The sequence below is a fragment of the Eriocheir sinensis genome, unplaced genomic scaffold (genome assembly GCF_024679095.1).
Source record: "Eriocheir sinensis breed Jianghai 21 unplaced genomic scaffold, ASM2467909v1 Scaffold1434, whole genome shotgun sequence".
Taxonomy (NCBI): domain Eukaryota; kingdom Metazoa; phylum Arthropoda; class Malacostraca; order Decapoda; family Varunidae; genus Eriocheir; species Eriocheir sinensis.
In genome coordinates this window covers 57086-73966 of record NW_026110778.1, presented here as the reverse complement: position 1 = coordinate 73966, position 16881 = coordinate 57086, and the positions used below count along the sequence as shown (strand labels likewise).

The 16881-nt window shown below is 48.9% G+C and overlaps 1 protein-coding gene across 1 annotated transcript; it reads right to left on the bottom strand.

Annotated features, from left to right (window-relative positions):
• Positions 1–7414: 7414 nt before the first annotated feature.
• LOC126990057 (kin of IRRE-like protein 2) lies at positions 7415–16405 on the bottom strand (the record flags this gene model as incomplete). The annotated part of the gene is made up of 4 exons (XM_050848622.1): positions 16233–16405; positions 13052–13224; positions 12628–12818; positions 7415–7577 (listed from the first exon to the last, which is right to left on the bottom strand). Coding segments are annotated over exons 1-4 (700 nt in total), but the record flags the coding sequence as incomplete, so codon positions are not given.
• Positions 16406–16881: the final 476 nt, after the last annotated feature.

Below are 16881 nucleotides of genomic sequence, written 5' to 3'. Positions count from 1 at the left end.
GAGCAGGACAAGGGGGAGGCAGAGGGCGTGCTTACTCTTGGCAAGCAGGGACGTGAGCAGGACAAGCGGAGAGGCAGAAGGGCGCGGGGCCATCGCCGGCAGGGGCGGAGGCTGGTGGCGTGCTGAGCGTCCACAGGTCACGTTAGTGTGGTCTGCTCCCGCCGATGCACGAGATCACGAACTCGCGGCCCACCCCTGAAGCCACTTAAGTGGGCCTCTATCCTGTCACCAGGGGCCACTCGGGGAGGAGGGGTTGAAATGAGGTGGTTTGGAGTGCTGGCAACAATGCAGGAGATAGAAGGAAACTGTCGGAATCAGAAAAAGCTGCTTGGAGATGAAGTGGCTGTTTGGGTGTTAATAACATTGCTGGGATTAAGTGAGGAGGATCAAAGTTGATAACGCTGTAGATATGGGATGGAGCTGTTTACGGTGGTGGTAATACTACAAAGAGGCAACGCAACAATTTGGTGTTGGTATCACTGCAGCGATGGGTCGGCGCATTCATAGGCAAAGACTCACGCGATGTGCAGGACGAAACGATGATACTGCCGGCACTAGTACGCTTTAGGTAGGGAGGCCGGGGTGGAGGCGGTTTGATGCTTGAGGAGTGGTTAAGCAAGGGAAGGAGATGGATATATGGTGTGTGATGGGCCACAGGATATGCTAAAGTCAAGGGAGGTTACGTTCTGAATGGGACGAGAGGTTGGACAGGGCGAAAAGAAAGGGAAGAGAGGTGTGATCGATAACAAAGAAAGAAGCAAGGCAGTAAAAGGAAAGGGGATTAAATTGTTTAAGCAAATAGGAATCGCAGCTTTATGAATAAAAGGGAAGAGTCAAGGTAGAAAATTAAAAGGGGAAGAAGAATTTATACAGTTTCATTGTTATTTCCTGGTCGGTATGAGACCTCAGGAAAAGCATAATCCTGATCCCGATCAATGCCAGCTGTTGTAAAACCCGACGAGGAAACCCACTACAGAAAAACAAGATCTATATAAGAAAGAGACCTGGCTCGTCTCCTCTCTCCCTCCCTCTCTCTCTTACAGAAGCATTCTGAAGAACGTTTACATGTCCACCTCATATCATCTAATTCACCTTTATACATCCCCTGTTGCCCGCCGAAGAGGAAACAAACACGTCCTTCACTTCGCGTCACGGAGGTAAAGTCACTGTCCCTGAATGGACTGTCTTTAGTCCACACTTAAAACTGAATTGTGACGGACGAACACTGCGTGACAGATTGATCGTTTTGCTCAGAACCACTGGTGGTTTGGTCATAAGATTGCCATTTGTGCTAGTGCAGAGGTCGCATCGGTCATCCTTAGACTCCGCCTCCAGGGTCCGTTTGCAGCTCAAGTATCCTGCCCTGGAAGTTAGGTTCAACATATTGAAGTGTTCATATGAATCTTTTATGCAGATAATGTTTAAAAATGAATGGGTTTCAAGGTTAGGAACTCAGTAATGTTTTTTTTTTTTTTTCAGAGTCGATTTTTGCGAATTTATTCGATTTTTTACCCTTTCGAGTCGGTTTTTGAGCCCGGTCGCTTATTACAAAATATAGCCTTTTCATTTTGTCGTCAATTGATACCAAACACATTTATGTAGCCCCAGAAATAAGGGGGTTATGGCATATCGCACCGAAGCGGTTGATTTTCCAAAATTCGCGGCTTAATGACAATCAGTCAATTAATCAATGGGGGCATACGCCGGGGGGCGCGACGCCTCGCCCACCCTACGACGCCAAGCCCGGGATCCCTCCGGGGGAGTCTCCATGCAGGCTCCCTTCTCAACCCGAGTACCTCCCGGCAGGATCTATCGACTTGCTCAATCCACGAACACCGTGGGCGTCCCCTTGGCCTCCTCCACTCAGGATTGTCTCTTACAGAGACAACCCGATGAGCAGGATTAACTTCTGGAAAACGTGCCACTTGCCCGTATAGCCGGAGTTGGCGTTGACGGACTATGCAGGTAATATATGTCGAATCAATCTCACGGAGTAGTCGCCTGTTTGACACAAAGTTATTCCAGCGATATCCCACGATTCTGCGTAGACACTTATTACCAAAGGCATCAATCCGCCTCTCCAAGTCCCCATTTAGTGTCCATGTCTTACAACCGTAGAGTAAGACAGGGAGCACAAGGGACTTGAAGATCCGGATCTTTGTCCTTCTGCACAGGTATCGACAACGCCATATACTCGTGTTGAGGGAGTCCATAACACCGTGGGCCAGACCAATCCTTCGTAAGACTTCCTGGCCAGACTCACCGTTGTTATGAATTACGCTACGAAGATACGTGAAACTTTCTGAGATCTCAACGTCCTCGCCCCACGCATGAGCAGACTGTACTATTCCATCCAGCCAGCCTCCAAACACCTGTACCTTGGTTTTGGCCCAGGAGACCTGGAGTTCCAAGGGCTTCGCCTTCTTGTGCAGTGCCTCGAGAGCCATCACCAAGACCTCCAGCGACTCCGCCAAGATTACTGCATCATCAGCAAAATCAAGGTCAGTGACCCTGGTATTGCCAATGGATGCTCCGCAATGACTCTGGTCCACAACTCTGCCCAGTACCCTGTCCATACAAGTGTTAAAAAGCGATGGGGCAAGGACACAGCCCTGCCTCACTCCCGCATTCACGGGAAAGAAGCTGGACAAGCCCCCCCCCACACTTCACAGCACTCTCTGTCCCAGAATACAGGCCAGTCAGCAGACCAATGGTCCTCGCAGGAGTCCCACGGAGTCGCAGAAGATCCCAGAGTGCCTCACGATGCACTGAATCAAACGCCTTCTTGAGATCGACATAGGCTGCAAGCATACCCTGTCGAAACTCACGTCGGTGCTCCACCAGTACGCGAAGAGCTAGGATACGGTCAGTTGTTGACTTGCGAGGCGTGAACCCAGACTGTTCAAGTCTCTGCAGCTTTAGCAGCTGGCTGCGAATTCGCATCAGCAATAGGTGGGCAAGCACCTTGCCTGGCACACTGAGCAGTGTAATACCACGGTACTTGTTGCATTCCTGGCGGTCCCTTTCCCTTTCCAGATAAGGACGACCAACCCCCTCTTCCGGTCAGGAGGAATGGTACCGGACTGCCATACGGCAGTCAAGATCGCATGCAACCCGCGGATCATGGCCTCACCTCCAGCTTTGAGTAGCTCCTCACTGATGTTACAGGTGCCAGGTGCCTTCCCACCCCTCAACATTGCCACAGCCTCTGACCTCAACCAGAGAGGGTGGGCTTTCAACAATGGGTGGGTCAGCATCACCACCTGCAACCCAGCAACTGGAAGCTGCCCACTTGGAGGACCGCCATGTATAGCTGATCAAAGTACTCAGCCCAACGAGCCCTCTGTCCATCTATGTCCGACACGAGGCAGCCGTCAGCTGTTCGGATAGCGCTCACCTGAGAGGGAGACTTAGAGCGGAGCTTCTTCAAGGCTCGGTAAGCAGGTCGAAGGTCATTCGCATTTAAATGGCCCTCGACTTCCTCAGCGAGACCCCTGACATACTTATCATTGTCTCTCCTCAGGAGAGATCTAGTCCTACCTGACAGAGCCTGTATTGGTCCCGGTTCCCAGCAAGTCGGGCAGCGCGACTTTCCCCAATATTCTCCAGGGTCTCCACCGAAGCAAAGCCACTCCTAGATCTCGGGCGCTCTCCAATGCACTCCTTGGCAGCTTGCAGTCTCACGTTTGAAGGTATCCCAGAAATCTACAGGGTCCTCCAGGGTGCCGAGCACTTCAAACCGATTTGAGACTGTCACTGCATACTCCTGAGCACATGCCAGGTCCTCCAGCCTCTCGAGATGGAACACAGTAGTGTTGCATCTCGAGATTCTTCTTGACCTGACATGCAGCTTGAGTGTTTCAACAACAAGCCTATGGTCAGTTGCAAAGAACCCAGCACTCCGGTAGACCCTGCAGTTATGAAGGATCCTCCAACGAGTACTTACGAGAATGTGGTCGATCTCCTTAGCTACCCCTCTGGCGTCGCTATACCAAGTCCAGCGGTGCAGCTCTGGTCTCTGGTGCCAGGACCCCGCAATTATCAACCTTCTGGATTTTGCAAAATTCAGGAGGAGAGAGCTGTTGACGTTCCTGGTACCAGATCCATGGAGACCAACACATAGCTCGTAGCCAACCCTGTCAGTGCCAGTAGTAACACTGAAGTCGCCCAGGACAATGAGTGTGTCCCGGGGAGGGCACTGGTCTAATACGGAGTCGAGTTTGGCGTAGAACGTTTCCTTCTCTTCAGTTTCACGCATCTCGGTAGGAGCGTACACTGCAACAAGAGACATGAAGCCCAGTGTGTGTTTCAGTTTCACTCGCATTATACGCTCATCAACCGGAACAACCTCAACCACAAATGGCAGCAGTTGGATGGAGATGCCCATAGCTACCCCACTGACATGGAAGCCATTTTTTTTTTTTTTTACGTTGTTGCCTATTGCGCCGGTAGGCATCTTCCCGGTGGGGCCTGATGGTCGGCCCAAGGCTTCTTCCAGGTGGGGCCTGATGGTCGGCCCAGCCCGTTCTGGCGCAGGCGAGTGTTTATGGTGGCGCCATCTTGCATTGGCTCATGCTGCCCCCCGGAACTCGTTCTTGATTCGCTTGGACGGCTTCCTCTAGAGTCCGGGTTGATGGGTGGTCTTCAGGACAGCATGTGGGTAGTTTTAAGCCACTCGGCGGTGACTGAAAAATCCGAGTGGTAGCGTGAGGATTCGAACCCGCGTCGTCCATCACGCGGCGAATGTGGGTCCAGTACGCTACCAGTTCGGCCACCGCCTACCCTAAACCGCTCATGCCGGACCAGTAGAAGGTGTAACCCCCTCACTGGTCTCACCACTGCCAGGCCTCCTTGTCTCTGAGAGTGCCACTATGTCCACCCTCGGTATTCTGAGCTCATTTGATAGGTGGGGCAGTCGATCATCGTCCGAGAGGCTCCAGACGTTCCAGGAGTCCACACGCAGAGCCCTCTGAAGGTTAACCCTGGGCCCGGTACCGCGGGCGGGCGCAGCCTCTGCACCACCCCGGCCACCCCCAAAACAAAAAGAGGGGCTAGTGCCCCTCCCTCCTTCGAGGTGCAGGGTCCCGTAGGCCCTGCACCCGTCGCTGATGGCAGGCTCCCGGATGCGGATGCGTCGGTGAGCCTGCCGCGCGGTCGAGCCCCAGCAAGACCGGATTGGGGTCGAGGCTCGCGCCCCGACCCCGACCTCTACTTTTTAATTTGTTTTTGGCTAGGGCTTTTTTTTGACAAGGGCGCCGCAAAATCAAAAGTCCGCCGTCCATTACTTGAGATGTCACTGATATCACACTCAACGTGCCCGCGGCCACTCTGACATCACAACTAATATAATTCTCCCTTTTCATTCGCAACCCTCGCAACCTTTTAACAGGCAATTTATTGAATTATGATGGCGGCAGAGTTTCCGGCACAGCAGCATTAATTTTGCGTGGCGTCATTTAATTGCTTTAATCCTTCACAGAACACACGAGAGAGAGAGAGAGAGAGAGAGAGAGAGAGAGAGAGAGAGAGACACAGACAGAGAGAGAGAGAGAGAGAGAGAGAGAGAGAGAGAGAGAGAGAGAGACACACACACACACACACACACACACACACACACACACACACACACACACACACACACACACACACACACACACACAAACTCACACACACACACACACACACACACACACACACACACACACACACACACACACACACACACACACACACACACACACACACACACACACACACACACAAACACACACACACATACACACAAGGCTTTAATCCTAGCGGGGCAGCTTCTGGGACCTTGAAGGTGCATCCCGGACACCCATTATGCACCCACGTGGGGGCAAGGCCCTGCAACACCCTGCAGCACCCTTCCCCATATACACACACACACACACACACACACACACACACACACACACACACACACACACACGATGGGGGTGGCTGAGTGGTCGGCGTGCGGGCGCGGCGTCCAGGAGGACTCGGGTTCACGTCTCTCCCATGACCACAAACTGGGATTTTTCAGTCACCGCCGAGTGGCCTAAGACTACCCACATGCTGTCCTGAAGATAACCCATCAAATCGGACTCTAGATTCTCTCTCTAATAAGAGGATCAAAGATCGGCTCCGGGGAACAGCATGAGCCAAGCAAAATGGCACCACTATAAACATATGCCTGAGACAAAACGAGTTGGGGCTGACCCTCAGGCCCCGCCAAGAAAGCCAACGGGTGCCATAGGCTGAACGTAAAAAATGAAAAATCAACTCTGACAGCATTTGTATTCCCATTATTTGATACTTGTTTTTCTGTTCAGGTGTTGACTTAATCTATACATTTTTCAAGGGCATTAATTAGGGAATGTGGTGTCAGTGGCGCTGAGTGAGAAAGTAACGTGTGGGTAAGTGGGTGAGATAACGGAAATAATACAGGTAAAAAATAATGTTTGTTCCTTTAAGAGGCATGTCACTCTACCTTCATTTCACCTTCCTCGGCGGTGGCAGACTGGTCAGCGTGCGGGCGTGGTGAGCCCATTGGACCTAGGTTCGAGTCCCACCGAAACACGCTGAGTTTTCTAACCATCGCCTAGTGGCCGAAGATTACTCACAAGCTGCCCTGATCCTCAATCAACCCTAAATTCAGCGACTTTGGTCATGAGGAGCACCGGGGGCCATGAGTCATATATTACGGCAGTCACTATAAAAAAAAAATCTCCTGCGCAACTAACAGGCTGAGGTCGTCGCAGAGACCCATCAAGGAAAGCCTACAGCCGCTACAGGCAGCACCTAAAAAAAAAAAAATCTGGCTGACACATGAAACTGCTGGCGCTTAACTTTTCATCATTTTTCTTGTTCCGCGCCTACACCCATCCTACCAAACGTTGGTAATTATCAAGTTCTAACAGATACGCACAGATACTCACTTATCAGTCTCTCTCTCTCTCTCTCTCTCTCTCTCTCTCTCTCTCTCTCTCTCTCTCTCTCTCTCTCTCTCTCTCTCTCTCTCTCTCTCTCTCTCTCTCTCTCTCTCTCTCTCTCTCTCATTCTCATTTAGCGCAGGCGCATCCATCCATCCTCCATTCCATACATACCCCCCACACATCCACAAAAATATAAAAAAATCCTTGACACATATACACGTACACCTCCCTTTCACCGGCCTCTTCTCACAGTCAGACAGATGTGTACTTGCATCGTATTTTATCTCCGTTTTTTTTTTTTTTTTTTTTTTTTTTTAATACAGGCACTCACCCCTACCCCTAAGAAACGCCCATGGGCACCAATAGCAAAAGACGTACGATTCATTTTGGTGATGACGTGCCTCTCAACCCACCCCCCCACACACACAACGACACACACACACGCCTATACTCAATAACATTCACCAGGTACTTACGGTTCATTTTGACGGTGACGGAGGCACTGGCGGGGCTGGTGACGTTGTTATTGTAGGCGAGGCATTTGAGCCTGGCGTTGTGGTAGTCCCGCGTGAGCCGGAGGATGCTGAGCCGGTTGACCGTAAGTGCCGGGGACCGGGACTCCGACGTGGCGTCCAGGACCTGTGTGACGCAGGGAAAACAAGATCAAGTAAAGGCGATATCAGGGTGTTCAAGGGATTCCGATGTCCGTTGTGGCGTCCAGGATATATGGGACGCGGGGAGAGGGAGACTACGTAAAGGCGATGTCAGGGTGTTGGAAGGAAGAGACTCGCAGACAGACAATCGATTTTCAACTTAAGAAAGAAAAGGAGTAAAGTAGTCTAGGTTTACATCAGCCTTAGTTTTACCGTTTAGCTAACTTAATATGATTTAGATATATTTACATTACTATTCAGACCACACATACATTATGGTCCAGATTAGGTGGTCTGGCCCTAAACCTAAATGAAATTACACTTAATCAACTTCCACAGGACTGCATTTCTGCTTTAGTAAATATTAAAGTGAAGAAAGTGGCGGTTGAGTTTGTTTTTAAATGATTCAGTCGTGTTGCTCTGAATCAATGAAGTGGGAGCTTATTCCATTCTCGCTCTACAGTTCTGTGACATTTTTTTCTCGTTCGAAACGTGTCATCGATCATAAACAATTTGGCTTTAATCACATTCGTAAAACCATTCAGTATTTTGAAACATTCGATCATTATTCCAAGGAGGCGACGTTTCTTAAGAAGGAACAGGTTAAGAGATGAAAGCCTTTCATCGTAAGGTTTGTTTTGACGTTGAATACTTTATTATTTAACAATGTCCTTCGCAGAGTGGGAAGATCAACAATGTACTGCATAATCAGAGTGGGGTAACATTAAACTATTATACAGCAGAAGTATTGCCTCTATATTCTTAAATGAGAAGTTTTTTCTTCATGAAGACCAGCATTCTATTCGCTTTATTTTGCTGCATCAATGCACTGCTGTGAGAATTTGAGGTTTGACACGATTTTGATGCCCGGATCCTTGACACACTGAACGCTTCTGAGTCTCACGTCACACATTTCGTAATCGAGCCTCTTATTTTATGTTCCAACTTAAAGAACCTGACACTTATCTATATTAAAAGGACTCGCCCATCTATCAGACTAAGCTGAAGTTTTATGCAAATATTCTTGGAGGCTTTGTCTGTCTTCATTTGAAAGGATCATATTACCAATGTTTGTGTCGTAAACAAATTACCTTTTCTTATAACGAGATTTTTGAGTTCAACGTCAACGTCGTTGATGTAAATTATAAACAACACTGGGCCAAGAACTGAGCCCTGACGAACCCCACTAGAGACAGGCACCAACTATGATCTAACTCCATTTATTACCACGCTTTGCTGCCTGCTGCTCAATCAATAACGGATCCATTGGTGTACGAGGGTAGATCAGAAAGTAATGACAGTGAAGGTATAATTTTTGACAGAAAGGAGGGAAATCAAAACAATGCTCAACATTCTTTTAAAGTACTCCCCTTCTGCCTTTATACAAAGTTCCATCCTTCTTCGCCACTTCATGAAGGAATTGCAGTACTCAGAATCAGGTATGGACCGAAGTTCTGGATTTACCGCTCGCGCCAGGACTTGGATGAGATGAAATTGCTTCCCGGCGATCTCAGCCTTGATCTTAGGGAACAAACAAAAATCGCTGGGGGCAAGGTCAGGTGAGTAGGGTGGACGGAGGAGAATGGTGATCCCTTGCTGCCAGGTACTGCAGTGAGGCGAGCTTTGTGGGGTGCAGCATTGTTGTGGTGAATCAGAAGGCGCGATTGGGCACGGGTGGGTGCGGACTTGGTCTGCTGTTCCAGGACGTGCGGAATGACTTGGTTGGTGTTGTACTGGCCAGTAATAGTGGACTGATGGGGCGTCACGTCCATGCAGATTGGTCCTTGGGAATTGAAGATGGTGAAGAGGTGCTCCCGTCTGTGAAATATTTCCTTCAAAGTTTGGAGTTGGGTCTCACCCTCGCTCTACCACACCCTGTTGGATTGATTTTCCAGGATGGTGAAGAAGGAAATCCAGCACTCACCTCCTGGACCAACATCCGAGAACCGTTTCGGACCATTCGGCTCAAATTCAGCAATCCAGAGACGACACACACGCACACGTTCGCGCTTCGGCTCTTCCGTCAACAAATGTGGGATCCATCGAGCTCACTTCTTCCTCAGCCCTAACGCTTCATGCACAATGTCATGTGCACTACCATAGCTGACGACAAGCTCTAAGTATAAGAACCGAAGAGTTACGGTTGGATTCTCCTCAATAATGGAGTGCGCACGGGCAGCAGAAAAACAAGAATCAAGCGGGAAACAGTCTCCAGTGATAGAGTAGATTCCAGTTACACTTGCAACAATTCCCCTGGGATCTCCGTCGCCTTCTTCTCCAGTTTCCACTGAGTGAAGACGGAGAACCGACAGCACGCCTTATAGAGAAATTCATTGTTGCCGGTCACAAAGCACAACAAAGACTGACGCAGTCACACAGTACAACGAGACAAGAGAAGCCAGACCAGCGGTGCCAGAATACGTTGCCTCAAACCCTTCAGCTCTCCCACTCAGCGCCTAAGCTTCTATTGTAGCGACCACAACTGTTATTACTTTCTGATCACCCCTTGTACTTTACCTTAAATACCTAGTTGCTTGCTTTTCTAAGGCAATTTATGTTGTGGAACTTGATCAAAAGTTTTCTGAAAATGAATATAAATTACGTCCAATGATGTGTTATGTCATGAACTGAAAAGAGGCTTTTATAAACGGTCAGTGGGTTCGACAAGCAGGATCTCTTGATACGGAAGCCATGTTGTGACTTTTTGGTTAATGAGTGGCTGTCGAGGCAACTCATAATTTTGTCTCTAATCATGCTCTCGAGTAGCTTATCTACTACTTAAGTTACTACTGAAGGGAAACATAATTGATGCCATAATGATGTTGCGCTGCAACACATGATGTGTAAATGCAAGAACATAACATGTACTGTGTGCCAAATAAATGATTCAAATTGTGTCCACTTTATAATTGAGTTCAATGATTTTTAAGAATGAATAAAGACGGAATATTATAAAATAGTTCATTGATAGTGAGCTGCATTTGTTATAATTTTAAAGGTTTTATATCAAAAACAAAAAATACAGAATATTTTCTATGAGCATATTCCTTAGAAAATTTTGTATTAAAGCCACTAAATAAGATTCGAAACCACAGTACGCTGTCTAAGAGTGCCCGTTCGATTAGAATGTGCTGTAAAGGTACGGAGTGGAATTACGGTACTAAATTTTCTCTTTTTAATGAAATAAGATTAATTAATCGTGCCGCGCCGTACCATCTGCAATGCGTTATGGAAAATAAGTCTGCATACATACTTTTGGGTGCTTAGAAAGAACTTTCAGGACAGAAAACTTAATTTATTTTCAAATAATGGGAGTGTGTTAAGAATATGTCTGAATTGAATATAATAAATATTATCCTATCCCGAGGCAAAAAAGAGCACTGCGCTGAATCATAAGTTCGTAACTGTAACGAGTTAGGTTATATGAATGATCGGAATGTTGTATTAGTAATCAAAAGGGGATAACTAATTAAAAAAAATATATATATATATATATATATATATATATATATATATATATATATATATATATATATATATATATATATATATATATATATATATATATATATATATATATATATATATATATTAAGTAGAGGATGCAGTACATCTGTTTGTGGAGGGGAAGGGTGCTAAGGACATAATCAATCTACGCTAAAATAGGGAAAGGTGCTATTGTTATAATGAATGTATTTTACGGAAAAGAGCTTTAATAATTCATTAACATATTTCAAGTCAATTATGGGACGTCGTCCTATTTCTACAACCAGAAAATAAACACTATGGACACACCAAAGCTATTTATATGCCTGATATAAATATTCAATTTTTCAGATGACAAAAAATAATGGTTCGCTAAACATATTTAAAATATTAAAAGCAAATGCGAAGAAATCTCAGACAAACGTTGTTTATATAGTTAGAAAGGAACGGCAGACCACTAAACCTAATCCTATGAGCACGTTCAATATACTTTGTTAGCTACTGATTATGTAGACGATAGTAAAGTAAATGGAAAAAAAATATCATGGAAAGACTTACTTAAGCCTTTAAACAACCAACGACTGACACCTGGCGCCCATTCACTACTTGGTGGGCACGGTGCAGGTTTTAATGGAAACTGCCCATCCATCTCCACTCAACCCAGGGATCGAACCAAGGACCTATCGGTTAAGAGGCGAGTGCACTAACCATTCTACAACGGAACTCATGTGAGTGTGTGTGTGTGAATTAGTAGCCCACTTGTTTTTTTTTCCTTCAAAGCAGCACTTCACCGTAGCTTCTCTCAGCAGTAACCATGTTTTTTTTTTCTCATTTTTTTAACGCTAGTGCACCTTCACAGCAACACGATATTAAGACTTTAGGTGTCCCGTTGACTCTTGGGAAATCCCCTCATGAGGATCTTCAGCCTCAAACGCCGCGCTGGGATACTTATTTTTGTTGGCTGAATGGTCGTTCCCAACTGTAATGTTTCCCTGAATCCGAGACTCCTCACTTCAAAGCTGCAATCTGAAAATTCTCGAAATTCCAGCGCCTCGCCTCCATCCCGCCTCATAGGCGTTCCTCAAACGCGTGCCACGGGGAAGGCAATGCAATCAAACAATTTACCGCGAGGAAAGGGAGAGGACCTCACGGCCAACGGGCTGCCGCTGCTCGTGAGTGTAATCCTGCGAGGTGGTTGTGACGGCCTCCATGTCGGAGATTATGGGTTAACAGGTTTATTTTTACCGCATAAAGCGAGGCGTTGCGAGGCGGGTGTTGGCGAAGGCATTGGCGACGCGGATGCTGGCTGCTGCTGCGGCGGCGGCAGCGCGAAGATAAAACGGACCGTGAAAGTTTTAAGGCATTAAACTAACTTTAGTAACTATTAGGCTTTAGCTTTTATCGCCTTAAGGATAATGAGAGGAATAACACCTACTTAAGTATCACATGAAAAATAAAACTGTAGGGCAGGAAGGGTCTGTGTCGCGAGGGAGAGGAAACGTCAAGGCATCGTCGCATCGTCCCCTCACCCCTGACCCCCAGAGACTCACCTCCCCGTCCCGCCTCCACACAACGGAGGGCGGAGGGTCGCCGCCCGCCACGCTGCAGGTGATCTCCCAGGCACCGCCCTCCTGCAGCGGCCCCAACACCCCGTCCGTCACCCGCTGACCACCGGCCCTCAGGACGGGTGGTTCCGGTGGCACCACCACGTGGAGACTCAGGTGTGTGCGTCGCGACGTGGCTGGCGGAGGACACACGGTGTAAAGTGAACACACACACACACACACACTCACACACTCACACACACACATAAACACACACACACACACACACACACACACACACACACACACACACACACACCCTCGCGAAAGCGAGTCCAACTCGTGATCAGGCCGGGGTGAATTACACCCCCCCCCCCCCACACACACACACACGCACACACACACACACACACACACACCAGGGGCTCACCTATCCGGAAGTCTACCCTGCAGGTATAGTTGGCCTGGTCGCTGCTTTCCACCGGTTTGATGTGCAGCGCCGGCAGGTGGCCCGGCCGGAAGGTGGCGCGGCCCTGCAGCAGGCGACTCTTGACCAGGTGGCGATCCTCGGCGGCCTGCAGGCGGCCCGGCCGGTTGTCGTAGCTGGGACAGGAAGGAAAAGCTAAGGATGATGCGGTGTGCTAACCAAACGATAAACAACAATGTAAAAAAAAAGCGATATATTAAGAAATTTTATGAGCCATTTATGAAAGAAAAATCATTTCAAATTATCATTTCAGGTTATTTTTTCATAATCCACGATACAAAACAAAACTTGTCGACCTCGCTGTCTCTGTTCACGTGAAAGGAATATCAAATAGAGTATGTACGGGTTTAAAAAATATTGAAAAATTCCATGCCTGCCAGTGTTCAAAAGGCAGAGAAGTGAACAGTACAAACAAACATATTTTTGTGTGGTCACTTGCGCATATTTCACTGATTATAAATATAGGAATAAGTGTGTGTGTGTGTGTGTGTGTGTGTATATATATATATATATATATATATATATATATATATATATATATATATATATATATATATATATATATATATGTATTATTATTATTTATTTTTTTACGTTGTGGCCTATTGCGCCGGTAGGCTTCTTCCCGGTGGATCCTGGATTCCTGATGGTCGGTCCAAGGCTTCTTCCCGGTGGGGCCTGATGGTCGGCCCAGCCCGTTCTGGCGCAGGCGAGTGTTTATAGTGGCGCCATCTTGCATTGGCTCATGCTGCCCTCCCGGAGCTCATCTTTAATCCCAGAATCTAGAGTCCGGGTTGATTGGTGGTCTTCTGGACAGCATGTGGGTAGTTTTAAGCCACTCGGCGGCGGCTGAAAAATCCCAGCTTGGTGGTATCGGTCGGGGATTGAATCGCGTCCTCCTGAACGCGGGGCCGTCACGCTATCCATTCAGCCACTGCCTTCCCTCTCTCTCTCTCTCTCTCTCTCTCTCTCTCTCTCTCTCTCTCTCTCTCTCTCTCTCTCTCTCTATATATATATATATAGAGAGAGAGAGAGAGAGAGAGAGAGAGAGCCGCGCAATGAATACCACTGGTATGATGACAGGCAGGGTTCGTTGCCTAGGCAACCTGGGCGAGGTGCCAATGCGTGTATTCTTTTTGCGGGTCGCCCGCTGTTTTTACCTGCTCTTACCTACTTTCAGGAGTCACCACTCCACTCTGTGCAGATGCACATTAGTGTTGCATTACTGCAGCTTGTTACGCCTCTGCTTGATGAGGAAGTTTGTGGCTATTCTTTATCTTGTCTGTACGAGTCCTGGGCTGGGCGCGCCGCGCTCTCATGGCCGCCCACGGGCTGTGCTGCCAGCTGCGCGATGTTTGCCTTCCCTTCCCTTCGTAGTATGTACGTAGCTTGCTACGCTGTTTTGATTTGCTGTGCTATGTTTTGCACTTGCAAGTTAGCTACGTGGTTGGGAAGTGTTAATTAGCCTCAGATTGGCGCAGCAGTAATGACACGAGCCACTGCTTACCGTAAGAGTACTGTTAGGCCTCTCATGGTTACATCTCCTGGAGATCTAACTAACAGTGAGAACGTAAGGAAGGAGGTGGAGAGTGACGCCACCCTGCAGGGCGTGCGTAAACGTCTACAGGAAAACAGTGTCATTCAGCTGAACGACAACCGCGTCAGTTTTATCAAGCAGCGTGGCTTGATATATAGACAGATTATCTCTCCCTCCGGTGAAAAGAAATTGCAGTTAATTGTGCCTGCGAAATACAGAGAGGCTGTTCTCAAGTTAGGTCATAGTACTGCTCTAGGCGGTCACATGGGAAGAGCCAAGACACTTGCTCGCGTACAAGCACATTTTTACTGGCCAGGGAATGGTCAGGAGGTAGCTAGATGTGTGAGGTCGTGCGATGTATGTCAAAAGACGATAGATAGGGGAAGGGTAAAGCCTGCTCCCTTACAGCCACTGCCCATCATTGACTCTCCTTTTGAGAGAGTAGTAGTAGATTTGGTGAGGCCAATAGACCCCCGAGTCAGCGATGGCTCCAGATATATCCTTACGCTGGTAGATTTTGCCACGCGTTGAGCAGAAGCAGTGTCGCTCAAGAATATTGAGAAGCAAACTGTGGCTGAAGCTCTCATGACCATATTTTGCCGAGTAGGCATTTCCAAACAAATAATGAGTGATCGAGGTACTCAGTTCACCTCAGCGATGATGGAGGAGGTACTCCGTCTGCTTACTTGTAAAGGGTTACATACCACTGTTGGTGGTAGCGAGTGTTCTTAGTGCTAGTCGGTTCGCGGATAGAGAAACCCATATCAGCCAGGGTTACTTTATTCCTCCTCCTCCTCCTTAAAGAGTTATCCCCTAGTATCACTAGGGGAAACGGGCTCTTCTCCTCAGACGGCCCGTTAAGAGTGCAAAACGTTAAGAGTGCAAAAACGCTCCCTCCCTGCGCGGGGGAGCACGGCTAAGCCTATTGGGGGCCCGTAGCAGGATGCCGAGAGACCGTCTCCATCGGCGATCAATATCTAGCCGACCGATTCGGTCTGTCGACGAGGACTGGCGCGTCTCTGTACTTTATTCATTCCATTCCATTTTAAGATTAACCCCTAAGAAGGGGAACGGGCCTTTGTCTGCTACGACGGCCCGTCGCAGTTATGGCTGGGGCTATATATGTGCATACACGGCACGTCGCGCGCACGTGTGTATGTACATATATACATACACACGCGCACACACACGCCGACGTACGCACAAATATAGATACTAAACACCCCTTCCCACTAAGTGGGTTGGGGCACAGGCGCACCAGGCGTCCTGTAGCTGACTTTAAAAAAATCCAATCACGCATATACTCACACACAAACACCCACACATACATACACGCACTCTAACACGCCCACATATACAGAACAGAGAGCCTACCTGGGCGGCTCATATGCCAGCACTAGGGCAGTAAGCGCCCTGTCGTCCAGGGCCCCCACCAAGGCTGGCGCTGAGAGCCCCTCCCGGTTTTGAAGCAGCCGGCGCGTCGCACAGCACTCGAGGAGGTAGTGGAGGAGCGGTTGGAGGACCTCCTCCTCGCAGTGCGGGCACACGACAGGGGCAGGATCGTCTGGGTCGAGGACGGATGCGCACTTGTAACTGAGACGGAGGCGGCGGATGTTGGATGCCACGCGCCTCGGTAGGTGCGGCAGGGTCTGGCGGGCGCCGGTGTTGGTGGCCGCCGCGTACCAAAAAGCAGACGGCGAGCCCGCAGCCAGGGCTTCCTCCAGCTCCCTGACTACACCAGCAGCTGTCTGTGCGGCCATGCTCCTCTTGACTTGAGACACGCTCGCCACTACGGGCAGCGTGACAGAGGGCAGGAGCGTTGCCTCGCGCAGCGCAGTCCGCCGCCTCGTTGCCCTCCACACCCGAGTGGCTGGGCAGCCAGTTGACGCGGACTGGACGCCTGACTCCTCATCTCCGCCAGCCTCACGAGGATGGAGGTGAGTAGTGACACGTTGTCGCTAGGGGGGTCCTGCAGCAGAGAGCGGATGGCAGGGACTGAATCGCAGTGGATCACAACAGGGCCCCGACCCCCTTCCACTGCATGATCCAGAGCCCTGCCAATGGCTGCCAGCTCAGCCTGGGTGGATGAGCACCCGTTTGGTAGACGGAGCACTGCGGTAAGCCCAGCGCAGACAAAAGCTGCGCCGACAGCCCCCGTCTGGTGGTTGATGGAGCCGTCCGTGTAATACACGGAGGCCCCTGGTGCGCTGCTTCGCTCTCTGCTGGCTGGCGGCCT